This window comes from Rhipicephalus microplus, chromosome X, assembly GCF_043290135.1.
Source record: "Rhipicephalus microplus isolate Deutch F79 chromosome X, USDA_Rmic, whole genome shotgun sequence".
Lineage (NCBI taxonomy): Eukaryota > Metazoa > Arthropoda > Arachnida > Ixodida > Ixodidae > Rhipicephalus > Rhipicephalus microplus.
In genome coordinates this window covers 209,612,942-209,626,815 of record NC_134710.1, presented here as the reverse complement: position 1 = coordinate 209,626,815, position 13,874 = coordinate 209,612,942, and the positions used below count along the sequence as shown (strand labels likewise).

The 13,874-nt window shown below is 45.1% G+C and overlaps 1 protein-coding gene across 1 annotated transcript in view; it reads left to right on the top strand.

Annotated features, from left to right (window-relative positions):
* The first annotated feature begins 4,038 nt into the window (after positions 1 to 4,038).
* Positions 4,039 to 13,874, top strand: part of LOC119187890 (scoloptoxin SSD976) — an 83,119-nt gene continuing 73,283 nt past the window's right edge. Inside the window, exons 1-3 of the mRNA XM_075878519.1 lie at positions 4,039 to 4,133; positions 5,857 to 6,132; positions 7,653 to 7,788. Coding sequence (XP_075734634.1) covers positions 5,857 to 6,132; positions 7,653 to 7,788 — 412 coding nt within the window. The 5' untranslated portion in view covers positions 4,039 to 4,133. The remainder of the gene's footprint in view (positions 4,134 to 5,856; positions 6,133 to 7,652; positions 7,789 to 13,874) is intronic.

The following is a 13,874-nucleotide window of genomic DNA, read 5'->3' as shown; positions in this document are numbered from 1 at the left end:
TGTTGTACTCAAGCAGCTCACTTTGGCACATTTGGCTGACCACTACACTGACTCTGTGCACATCTACACCAGTGAATCAGTAACCTCGTCGGCCTCAGCTGCAGCCTTCACGATCCTTCATCTCGGTAGTACCCGGAAGTACAAATTAAATCACAAGTCATCCTCGACAGTGGCGGAACTTGTTGCTGTACAGCAAGCAAAATAATTTCAGGAAAGCCAAGTAAACGAACGATACTGTTAGATGCAAAATCAACGCTTCATGCCATAACTTATCGCTCTGAAAGAGGTCAATAATATTCATTATCTTTGGGAATCATCCCAGATTTCTACCTAACACTCAGAAGTGGTTACTTGATTACATTCCAATGGGACACTATGGCTTAGTTGGCAAGGAGCTAGCCGATAGTGAAGCAAAAGAGGCAGTATACAACACCCCCATGGACGCCCAAGTATCGTGTTTGCACACGAATGCGCGGCCAAGTATTGGTTCCAACCAGATAATCGAAACAAGCGTGTGTGAAAAACAGACCCCGATATAACTTGTCGCCTTCCGGCTAAAATCAGTGGAAGGCATGCTAGTGTGGTGCACTAGATTCACCTGGGCGTTGCCTTCATACATCACTACGCAATCCTAATAGGCCGTGCGGACTGCCTGAACTGTGAACGCTGCTAATAGCGCAAAGCTTTATTCCATATATTTTTGACGGCCCATAATACGTGACGCAATGGATGATACTTCAACGTTGGAAGGCATCAGAAGAACACCACTTAGTGAAAGTTTCATTTTGCCAGCAACGTATGACCTCAAAGTGTTAAAAACTAATACGAAAGCTGTTCTAGATTTTATCAAAAGCACTGAACTGCCCACTAAGCCGTAGGGTACTGTGCTAACTGGCTCCTGTAGATACGCACCACGTCTTCCTGTCGTCTATCCGGATTTCACGCTTCTTGACTGCACGCTGTTATCGCCGCTTGTGCAGTTGTAAACCCCCCAAAATGAAGTTTGATCAGTTGATTGTGCACAATTTTCATGCGAAACAAGAAGAACGAATGGGTGGCTGCATAGCAAAGCAGTGCAAGAGATAAATGACATGTGATATTTCGCGTATATCAACGGATCGAGAGAATGTACGCTGTAGACGTCACGAGAAGTACTGTCTACATCCCAGTTATACGCTAAGAAGGACGAGAAATATCAGGAGAAAATATCGCGCTCGTTTTCGTATTTTGGGAGCCTGGTGAGTGGCCCTTTAAGAAGTGCGTTAGGTTTCGAGCTGTAAACGTTGTTAGTTGGTTTTCATCCTGTGTGTATTGCTTTAGGGCGTCATTTTTGCGTGAGCAGCGCGCTGCACGTTTTGATCTGCTTGCCATTCTCAGTGTTACATTCGAATCTGTTGCTATCGCATTCATTGCTTCGCCATTTTGGCGAAACTGTCACTTTTGTTTTCTCATTATCAACTTCTAGGCTCCTTCGCAAGTAATCAAATACAGGAGTGTTCCTAACTGGGCTACTAGATAAATACCATTACAATGGGAATGAACAGTGAGAGCGCTATGTCTGTCTTTCTCTCACCGTTGCGTGCCTAGTGCTGTTTAAATTACTCCCATAAGTAATGATCATGACGATTGTGCACAATAAAAATGAAATGGCGGGCTTGTTGGTTATCCATAGCATCTGATGCACTGTGCTTCTAGGACGGGGCAGAGCAGAAGAGCGTGTGTTATGTGTCTTATACTCGGTCCCGTCCTGGATGCGCTGTACATCGGATGATATAGATTGTGCACAGAAACTTGCAAAGTCGTGTGTACAGATATCTGATGAGTGTGTCACCGAGTCTTTGAAGGGGATATTTCCCGACTGTTTCACGAAGCAGATCTGAAGAAGCCTGATGCCAAGGAACTCCACAATAATATACTATAGGCACCAAGAGCTGACTGTTTGCTGAACTCATCGCAACTTTTCGTCAAATATCGCCAAAACAATCCCATTTTGATGAGTGATAACTCGAGAAATGGTGCTGTCAGTACTACCGTTGAAACGGAGCATCGATCAGTGGTGCTGCTACGAATGTACGATGTCAAGCTAGTCTTTGAAGATGGAAGAAAGAGAAAACTTGAGCCACAGCCACTGTACTTCCAAGTATGACAAAGTCGGCGTGTCAGCTCCCATTAATTAGAACTGCATAATCGGTGTCACACTGGGATTCCATCTCCGCTTTTTTCTCTTTGCCACAATATAGGTATTACAGAGTGTACTGCAAATTGTCGGGTCAGAAAATGAGTGATGATTATGATACTGCTTAACGCTAATTTTGAGTGCTGTTTTGTGTTGGGGTAAAGCCAACTGTGTAAGAAGTTCTGGATTTATTAAGATATCAATTGATTCTCTCATAAATTATAATTTTTGTGAAATCGGATAGCTCTCACCGCGCCATTATTTGTGTTTGGGTGGATAAGCGAGGTACAGATCTGAAAGGTATTATGTACACTTTGTTGATGCTGCATGATGATAAAGAATTTGACCAACCATTTTGCACTGAGTGGGAAAGATTAAGCCACACGTTGGGTGCGAAGTTAGCGTGGTGTGATGACTGGTTGTCATTTACTTTTTTGTCCACTTATATTACATAGATTAACGAGATTTATTACCCGACATGACGCCATTTATAGGATCTTTCTGCGAATGGGTTTCAAGCAGTAACTTTGTTTTGTGGCAGAATACTCGACTGCTACGGAGAGGAACCGGGTTGAATCGCATTTGGTCCAGCTTTTTTCTGATTTTATTTATTGTGTCTATCAGTTGGCCACCAATGGTGACGGCTGTGGCCATGGCGCCGCCTCTCAACCCAGGAGCGGGTGTCCAACAGTTGCGCTTGAAAATGACTGACAAGTTTTGCGGTCGCTGAGCTCATTTAGGAGCAAATCGTAGTATGTGTCCTAATGTTTGTTTGCAATGAAAAGAAAGCAGATATTCAGTGGGAGTCAAGCCCACAGCCCTCTGGATGCAAGAGCGTTCGCTACCACATACTGGAGGGTGGTGCCTGTTTTCGTGCGTAAATTTTTGAGTATTTATTGATGTGTATAGATAATGTAACGAGCGGAGTGTCAGCCTAACCTAATCGTGGCTGTGTCAGCGGAATTTTCATTTACCTAATGGAGTACTCTAACCTTCTGTGCAGGTAGCTGATCAATAACTCATATAAGCTATCTGCAACATGAGAGCGTTGCGTAATTATTTATAATCCATCTGCCTTCGCGTGTCCTCTCCGTTCTCATGATGCTGCTTCTTGCACACGTATTTATAAAGGGCATGCGCTTTGGAGTAAGCTAGCAATACCTACATCGTGCTCTCTGTAAGATACCCGGGATAATAGCTTAACAGATGCCGAGATGTGCATGGTTCGCGACAAAGTGAGTCAGACTTTTCGGGTCTTTTGCACCGCCATCGACAATTACGAGGCAAACGAGATTCGCAACATTCTTGCATCTTTAATAAATGTCGATAATGGGCTCAGCTATGACGCGGAAACGCTAAGCAAGTAGAAGCCTATGCATTGCCAGCTACAGACTAGAGCCACAAAATAAGCGGCAGCTGGAAATCGTGCTTAGTGCGCGTGCATTTGCTTTTCCCCTTTGATCGTATTCGAGTAGAATGGCGTGGGCTTTCACCTAGATGTGGAAGCAAAGGTTTAGAACCGTTTCTTTTGCAAGTCGCAGCAAGTTCTCCAGATGCCGTCAGTTGAAGCCAGTCGCGAACGTGACACTTGTTCAAGCCTGTTGGTCCCCTCACTGCCTACTGTTTCCGCGCCGTGTAAGACCGCAGTGCATGGGAAAAGCTCCCACGCTTCCTGCATGTGACGTTTTGGGTGGTGGAGCTTCATTCATAAATGTGCCCCGTTTCTTCTTTTTTTCAATTACTTGTTTTTTTTTGCGCGCAGCCCTGCCACGACGTGCACGCTGCTGGGCCGGCGTGACGCAGCTGCCCCCTTCGTGAATAGGTGCGGCCGCGTGCCACCGCAGCCTCAAAGGGGGCAGACCAGAGGCAGGCAGCTGTGCACTCTGTCGACAGCAACGAACCACTTTGGCTGCAGTGTCTGCGACGCCAGTGTAGACACTGTGACGGAAACTTCGCGGTGAGTGCGCGTTCGGTTACTGTTGGAAGGACAATGAAGAGAGCCTTCTATTGCAATAACAGTGCGCCTGATCATGTTTTTGATCTTTTTTATTCGCTACTTGAATTTGACGCCATCTTTTTTTGAACATTATAAACAGCACCAGAACTTCGTTGTCGTGCTTGCGGGAAATGGTGCGTCAGTGCCAGCAGTATACTCTCACCGGAAGCACCTTACTCAATGTGTAGAAGTATAGTGGGTGTTTTGGCTTTCGCAGTCAAAACACCGTACGAAAATTTCATATGTGCACTATTGTACTGGTAACGCGTTGTTTTGTCTGCTGTTCAAGTTTCAGCGTAAACGCAAGCCATTCGTATATCGTCATGCGTCTATGGTGTCACGTTGGTGGCTTTTCGAACTAGCTTTTCGACGACAGTTACTTCTGTAGCCAGTCAGAATACGCGTGGATGCATCTCACACTCTCTGACATGAAAATCAGTTTTAATAACTTGCAGATGATATAGTTTATGGTGTATGTAGTTCAGTTCTAGTTTACTTTTCAAATTATCTTCGTCCGTCTTCTAGAGTGACGAAGTTCATCGGGGTGAGTAAAGACAACAACGCTTTGTATTCTTTGTTACGTACATCTGGGCACGCTTACAAGATGACCAGGTTTATGGTTAAGAAGAAATCACGAAGCTCCAGTCAGTGCTAAACATTTTGCATTCAAATTTTTTATTGGCGATGGAGTAAAATGAGGCGTTGCTCAGCAAAAACAAAACAAGACAGAAAAAATGAGAAATACTTTCTACTTATAAGGCTACTGAAGTGTTTGATTATAACTTCGAATTTTTAATGGTACTGGGTAGATTCTGAGTCATTTGTAAGTGTTTATGTTCTATTACATATTCATACCATTTGTAAAGTCAACATAGTTACCCTGAAAGATGAATACATGGGTGTGTAGAGCAGCGGATCCCCATGAAGCGCAGAATATACGATACTTCAGTATTTGTTGCCATTGTATTTACCGGACAGCTGTTGAAATTTCACTGTGTACCCACTAAGGATCGGCGACATTAAACGACGTATTGTTCGTGTATCATGAGAGCATGAGCGCACTGAAGCCTTCTAATTCGCGCCATTTCCACAGGTACTCATGCCTAACATTATCGTTGGCACTAAACTGATCTGTCTCGCGCAGAAAGTTGTTATTTTTCGCGCCGAAATGACTAAATAAAGTCAGACTTGCGTGACTTTTCATCATGCCAAAGCGAGGACAGTTTCACGCAGGGCGTAGTGTGCATTGTGTGCACAATGCGCACCATGTCACTAGCATGAGTTAGCGTTTTTTTGTGCAAACATTTTTAATAAAAAGAACTTTTGCTGCTATAGTTCTACTTAAATGATGCACTTTATAAATATAGCAGAAAAAAGGTAATAATGAAATTACCTACTTACTGACAATGTCATGCTGTAGTGTCAATTTCAAGAAGTACAAGGTAACAGTAAATTCTGCGCAGCAATAAACTGACTGGTCAAAAGTATCAGTCCAACCTTGCTGCGTTTATTTACAGATAACAGCATACTTATACGGCGGATTCACTCAGCTCTTTTTCAGCGCGGTTTTGTTAATCACCGGCCGCCTTCGCTTTTATGACCGTCGTCAGGATAACATGACGATTAGAAAGAATCTTGCAGATGAAGAATTTTTAGGGAATGCCTGCGCTTCTTTTTTGCTCAGATGTGGCTGGTACTCTGCTACTGGGTGACAGCGGCCATTCTAGCCAGTGGCTCCACTGCCGTCGTGGTGAGGCCATGCAGGCCCGCCTACTGGTACACCCGCAACGGTGTCATTCACACTACTTGCCAGCCACGCAATCGCAACTGCACCATACTCATACGGGGCCTGTCGTACCACGACAAGAATGACTTCCTGCGGCGCCACAACAAACTACGCAGCCAAGTAGCCATGGGCCGGCTCAGGGGCTTCAAGCAAGCCGCGAACATGTACGAACTGGTGAGCCAATTGTGCACATAAATTAAGGCTGTCGGTGAGAAAAGAAACTGGTGCCTTGGGTATTGCGAAGCTATAGAAACGAGAACAGAAGTGGCCTAATTGGCTGCTGCAGGCGAAATCGAAGCTCGGGCGCAAAATATAACACGCGGAGACTTGATATACAGCCTCGCAGACATCCACTAGGTAATATAAAACAAATAAATAAGTAATGAATAAATAAATAGCGTGCCATATGCTGCTGAAAAACAAGGCTGGAAAATTTGTCAGTACATTGTGCAACGCCACAATGAGTTTTTTCTTTTAATTGAGTGGAATAAACAAAGGCTTATATTAGAGAAGCTTGGCAGTATTATAGCTGCCTAAACTGTAGTCACGAGCATATTTATTGCATCAGGTGGATCCGCCGGCTATTTACAACATCCTAATGCTAATCGTAATCCTTGCATCAGGCGTAACTTTTGCGCAGGAATACCACATCGACGCCATCATTTGTATTTTGCGTTTTTATAGGCTTTCTCAGGTTTATTTCGTGTGTAGGTTAAGAAAGTAGGAGTACCGACATGGTGATAGAGCACTCAAATTTCTTTGCGCTAAATTTTCACTCTCTGGTTTTAAAACACGGGGATGGGTCTGATGTTCATCAACATAATCGGCGCGAAATCTGCGACTGTACACAAACATGTCTGTCGTGTGGATGCCATTGTCCAAGCAACATGGCGAACCGATATATCATCGGCACTTGGGAGAGGCCGCGCCTTCACTTGCCAGCTTTGGGGTCATCGTCATATCGCCATTAGGGATTTGTAGAGTGTGATGCGCCTTCAGGAATCAATACTAACACTGAAAAGTAAAAAAACAACAACTGTATTTTGGAAAGCGTTGCTAGGGCACAGCGCCTTAAGGTCCAGCCCTGTGACTCCGATGTCCATTGTCCTGATTTGCACGCACTGGCGCTGGGAGGGCAGGCCGCGAGCGCGCCGATCAAGGATATAGAAGAGAACGATGATCGTGGGTGCGCTCGTGGCACGCTGTTTCTTTCGCTGCGGCGCCCCAAGAGCTATAAAACGCGTTCGCTCCCCCGCTTTCATGGTGATGGAGTGCACTTATTTATTAAAGAAAGAAAGAATCTGTGGTGGTTAATGATCCCCCAGAGCTTCACCCAGTTGTCGTCATCCACTTCGTGGATGTACTGTGATTTTTTATACGTATAATTGTTCAATTGTTACTCATAGCTGGTAGGCCGTTTATTGCAGGCAACAAGGCGCAGCGCCACCGTAAGCTTCCCGTCAACATGGTAGTAAGTGCTTCTTTAGTGACTTTTCACATTTTGCGCTCAGGAAGGCAGGAACACGAAAGACAGTGGAAAGTTAACCAGGAAAGGATGTGGTTAGTTTCTACAATACACGACTTTACTCTCACACAATTTTAAACGCCATTCTTATATCAATAAACAGCCTCATGCTTGAAACTCTAGTTCATTTTCAAGTATTTGGAAGTGTTTTTTCTTTCTCTGCTGATAGAGTTGCAGAGTGCTTCGTGCGGTGTCGTTGATACGTTGCCTGCAGGAGTGGGACGACGAATTGGCCGAAGTGGCGCAGGCTTTGGCCGATCAGTGTGGCGACATGGTGCATGATAAAGCGGATGCCAGGTTCACAAGTAAGTTTTCGCCACTCTTGCTTTGAACACGAGTTCACTTTACTCTGCGCAAAGTTCTGGATGTGCTAGTCCGCGAGCAACTATTTCCAAGTTTTGATACAGAATAAATGGAAATTTTAGAGTGTGGAGAAAAAAGCAAGCACTTAGAAGTTCGACCTGGGCTAGGCAATATCACGATACTAGAGCATCGCGACAACATCTTATAGGTGCAATTGAGTAGTTCTATTTCTACATCGAGGTAAATTGGCAAGGTTCATTTGCATCCCTTTAGTGAAATAATTTTACGATGTGCGGATTGTATCTCGATAGAGTACACAAATATCTCCTCACGTGTTTGTCGCTAATGAGTCAATTTGTTTCCAACGCGTAAAGGAGAACATTTTTTTTTGCTCTAAGCTAAGCAAAGGTGCGCCACTGGTAGGTGATATGGGAAGGGCAAGAAAGGAACACGGAAAGGGATATCGCCATGCTACAAGACTTTCCGGACATTGAGGTGGTATTTATTCGCTATAGCACGAATTTGTGGTCATCTGCAGCTTTAGAGAGTCCTTTTTTGTTGGCATGTCTTCTGTTGAGGGTGAACGGACGCTTTTTAGAAGACCACCTGTTTAAGAAGCTATTATTGCTTAAGCGCAATTAACGCAATGACCGTCTTTAGTAACTGAAGTTGCGTAAAATAAATGTACACGTACTTTTTTTAATACAGTGGTGTTGGTTGGCAGTGGAGCGATATGCTTGATTAGCAAGCTTCTATGCACTCAAGCATTATACACTATATTATGCTGCATTTAATAAATGCCTTTTCGGAACATCAGCATCGCCGAAGTCAAGATTGATGCGTTTCATTGTACCCGTGTTAGTATAACTGTACGCTGGAATACATTTTTCGACTTGTCACAAAAGTTGCTCCGATGTATTTGGTCTCAGTATCAGTATCAATAAGACAATTGCGTCTTAGTATCAGTATCCGAGTCTTGTAGCACATACATGTATTTTTATATCTGTATTCCGGAATAATTTTCTGAGTATCTCTGCCCAGCACTGACCGAGACTAATCAAGTACTTCAACATCTCCATGGCTTCCATGGCTGCCATACATTAAAATAAATCACAACAAAGGGGCTGACTGTGCGCCTTCTGGGATGATTGTATTACCCGGGCTGAGGAAAATGATGCAGGACAGGAGTGAGCGACAAGACACTGTGAGAATTCCGTGGCTTCGAGGAAAAATTTAAATATAGAGAGAGCTTAGACCGGCTCTCAATGTGAGGTAATCGTGTCGCGAAAAAAACAATAAAGGGAGTTGCACGCTTGTGAAATCTGAGTAAAAAGTAGAGCTTGAAAGGAAGCGTCACCACTTGCCGAACGCAGATACAATTCTACATCTTTCTTCCTTTTTTGTGTCTTTCTATGTTTTCCTCTCTCCTTCCTTTCCTTCTCCCAATCTCACATCACTCCTCCTCCCTCTTTCTTGTCTTTAGCACGCCATGCAATATAAAACTGTACATGGCTATGCTATGGTTTACCCTTTTTCTCTTCTTCATCCTTAAAAGTCGCCCTCACCGTCATTTCCCTTTCCCACCCCACTTGCTTAACTATAATACACGAGGCTATCCCATCCTTCCGCCTCTCCCCTCCTCGTTTCCATCGTCTTCACTTTCACACCCGTCGTCACGCTTACCTCTGTTCCCACTCACTTGGTATTCTATAGGCCGCAGCCGGCTTCACGAATGCGATAATAGCTGCAAGCGCTCTGTCCAAAAAGCTACCGGTCGCTTCATTTATCACCGTCTAACGTTAAGAGTAGCTGTTATAATGTTATGTGCATTTTAGGAGAATACTTATTTGAAGTATTTGACGAAAACAAAGGGAACAGGGTGGAAAATCTGTAATGTACTCGCCAAGTATTTTCTTCATCGTCTCTGCTAGCTGGCTACGTCAGTGGACAAAAAAAAAAAAGAAACGCCAGGCCTGTGTGGAACGTGCAGGACAATGACAGTGAAAGCAGGAAGACCAGCCTTTCAGAGCCTTCTTTAAACACTCTATTGGTAAAATATAGACGCACACTTGCTGGGTACCCACTACGCCATAAATAATCATGATTTCTGTGTACTAGGCTGGCATTCACTATGCAATGCTTCGTTATTTTTTGAAGAAGCGTGGTATTCGCCAAACACTTGCAACTAATTTTGTGTGAATTTCGTGTTGCATTCAGTGGCTGACGACGGAAAAGAATTAGCCTGAAGTCGGTATGGCCACAGTTAATAGGTGATGAAGAACAAGCTTTTCTATTGTGTTGGAGCATTCATTGGACGACCCACTCGTAACGCGTTTCTAATTGTGCGACGCCTGGTACCTTTGCTGTTCTAAAACGCTTTATTACTCATATTAGCGTGATTACTTTCCCGACATCAAGCCTGCATGCTGAAGGCAACTTTGCGAACGAGTCCCAAGCACTGGCGTGGCTCAGCGGTAGAATTCTGGGTTGGGACGCAGTGGATTAATTGATTTGTGGGGTTTAACGTCCCAAAACCACCATATAATTATGAGAGACGCCGTAGTGGAGGGCTCCGGAAATGTCGACCACCTGGGGTTATTTAACGTGCACCGAAATTTGAGCACATGGGCCTACAAAATTTCCGCCTCCATCGGAAATGCAGCTGCTGCAGCCGGGATTTGAACCCGTGACCTGCGGGTCAGCAGCCGAGTACCTTAGCCACTAGACCACCGCGGCGGGGCTTGGGACGCAGTGGACTTGGGCTCGAATCCCGCTTTTTCACCACATGTCTCATGTATTCCTTGTTAGAGTTTTTTTTCTTATTTAGTGCGATAGTGGTTACGGACACCGGTGGTGGCAGACAACTACGGCGCCGCGCCTAACTCGTGTTGTGATCACATAACAACTTTCGCTGTAAAAGTGGTTGCTGTCTAGGACATCTGTTAGTAAACAGTGAAACCGTCGATACAATGTATGGCTTTGCTATGCTTGGAGCTGCTCGGCATATACACACTGTATGCGGCGCATAAAATTTACTACACAATGATATGCCATTCTTCGCTGTCATCCCTCCTCTTGTCATCGCTCATCACCCTCACATCACCCCTGTAAAAGAAAACTACCGATTGGCGAAGAAAGCAGACTGAACGCTGTTTCTTGTTTCTAACTTCCTCTTCTTCTCTTGCAGTACTAGCCTGCACAAGTTTATTTCTTTTCATTTCCAACATACTCCCGCCCCCCAGTAGCATTGCTCAATTCCAGCCTGTACGATTTCTGTACTAGTTTTATGAAAAACTTCCCGTCATGAGCTTTCACTCGACAAGCTTGTATTATACCATCTTGTCCAGGGTAAACGTCTGCGATTCACCGAAGGGGCCAAACTCCTCTGGAAATACCAGGCTCTTCGATTATCACCATGCCATTTACTCGGAGGCAGCTGCTGGGATGAGCTGGGTATAGGTGAAGTGCCCGTAGTTCTAATAAATACTCTGTTTTCCATCGCATCCACATAAGATCCATCATCTTCTGTCGGTATCTCAGCTTCTTGCTGATGTCTCTTCAATTAGCTTGAGCACTGATGACATCATAGTCATTGTTGCTCTGATCCGGAGGCGCTAACAATAAACGTCTTTCAAGAAAATGCACTGGAAATATCAGAGAGGGCTCTTTGGCGTCCGAATACGTGTAGGTCAGCGGTCTTGAACTAAGAACCGCTTTTACCTCTAGTAGCATCGTCTGAGCTTGTTCGCTGCTGAGCTTGCTCTTTCCCATCACCTTGCGCAACGATGACTTGACAGTCCGGACAAGCCTCTCCCACCAACCGCCCTACCAAGGTGCACCTGGCACGATAAACGTCCACTCTATGTGGTAGGTCAGCAGAAAAGATGCGAATGGAGAGCTCTTCATTACACTCCAGATGTTCCTGAGGTCCCGTGACGCTCTCTTGAAGGCGGGAGCGTTAGCCGAGTACATTGTTGCGGGTACTCCTCTGCGAGCAAAAACCTCCGGAACGCTAGCAAGAAGGCACTGGTCGGATCGCACTCGTCAGTTCAAGATGTACTGCTCTAGTCGTCGCACAGGTGAACCGCAGGATATAAGCTTTTGATGTGTCACATGTAGCCCATGTTGCTTTATATATAGTGGACCTACAAAGTCCCATCCTACTACATCAAATGGCCGGGACGATAGAAGACGGTCTCCAGGCATCGGCGCATATTGCACGTTCCCAGGTTTCACATTGTATCTTCGGCAGAGAAAGCATTTGTTGATGATTCGCTTGACTTCTTGTCGAGCGTGGATGATCCAATACCGCTGTCGTATTTGCATCATAGTGCTTGCCACACCACCATGCAAAGCTCTGCAGTGAGCCTCAATCACTACCAGAGACGTGAAAGAATGTCTCTGTGGCAGTATGACCGGATGTTTTTTGTCATATGTGGCGTCCATTCTCTCGAGGCGTCCGCCAAGCCGAAGCTGTCTATATTGGTCCAAGAAAGGGTGAATATCGATCAGCATAGACTGTTTGGGGAGAGTGTGTCCAAGCTGCAGTTGTTCGACGTCCTTCGCGAATACTTCCAGCTGAACATATCGGACCCAAAACATTTCAGACTTGCTTAGCTCCCGTGCCAAAATTGCTTCGCTGAGTGAAGTTTGAAGCCCACGGCATCGATCCACAAAGCGAAAGACCCAGGCGGTGGCGCGCAGGAGCTTCTGCAGGTCACTATGCTTCCTTATATTCATGAGCGGATGTAAGTTCCTGGATGACTCTTGAGGAAATACATGTTGCGTCTCAATCTCTGCCTCTTCGTTTATCAGTTTATACTGGTTAGGTTCTGAAGACCACCTTGATTTTAGCTGCATGGGACAACCATTCAGGTCCATACCACCATTAGCGACATGCACGTAGAGCCCTTATCGGTATGCCTCTAGTCAGTACATCCGCTGGGTTGTCTTCGCCCGGGCAGTAGCGCCATAACGCTGTTTCAGTAACTTGCATTATTTCAGTCACTCTGTGCTTTACAAATGAACTCCACTTGCTATAGTTTCCGCAGATCCAGCTTAGTGTGATCATGGAGTCAGTCCACATGATGCAATGAAAATGTTTTAAATCCCATGAGGAGCAAATGTACTTTAGCAATCTGGCTCCCACTACCGTGGACATAAGCTCGAGCTATGGAAGCGTTCGTGTCTTAATAGGTGCCACTCTTGACTACGCTACTATCAGAGAGGTAGCTGAGTTCCCACCTTCATCAAATGCTCGCAAATAGGCACATGCTCCGTAAGCCTTCAGGCTGGCGTTGACGAATATATGCAGTTCAGCCTCTTCAAGTGCTCCATGGAGTCCGTCTCTTACGCAACGCGGAATCGTTATGTGGCCGAGCTGTATTACTACGTGCCACCAGGCTGCCCACTGCGTCTTGATCTCCGCGGGCAATTCTTAATCCCAGGAATGGCCTAAAACCAAAAGGCGTTAAAACAAAAGCTTCACAGTGATGATGAATGGCAATAAAATGCCAAGCGAGTTAAAAATTCGAGAAGCAACCTTCAGTAGGGTACATTTTATGTCGAACTGGCCAGCCACTAAATACTGGGCCACAGACTTGGAAGAAAATGTGAAGTATTCATTTTTTATATCCCATTGCATTCCCAAGACCGCAGCTGCTTCTCCGGTTGCTCCTTATACTTGCTCCTCCTGGTTGTCAAAATTGTTCTGCAGCTGATGGTGAATGGTCATCGACTTTCTGAGCTTCATGCCAGAATCTTTCATAATTGATAAATGCGTCGACCTTCATGGAATGTGTCCACACCCACCAATAAATCGTCGACATAAAATGTCTTCTTTAATGTAGAAGTGAGCTTTTTGTCTTCACATGCGTTATCTGAGTGGTAGTGAATATTTGCCATGAGCAAGAAATGGTTTGACGTTGATCCAAACGGTACCCGTGTCATGCGCCATTCGACGAGCTTACGGTGTTGGCTTACGGAAATAGAGTCAAACCAGAAAAACCGGAATGCATCTCGGTCAGTCTCCTGTATCTCAATTTGTAAGAATGCCTTTTCGATGTCGGAATTGATGGCGACAGGGTAC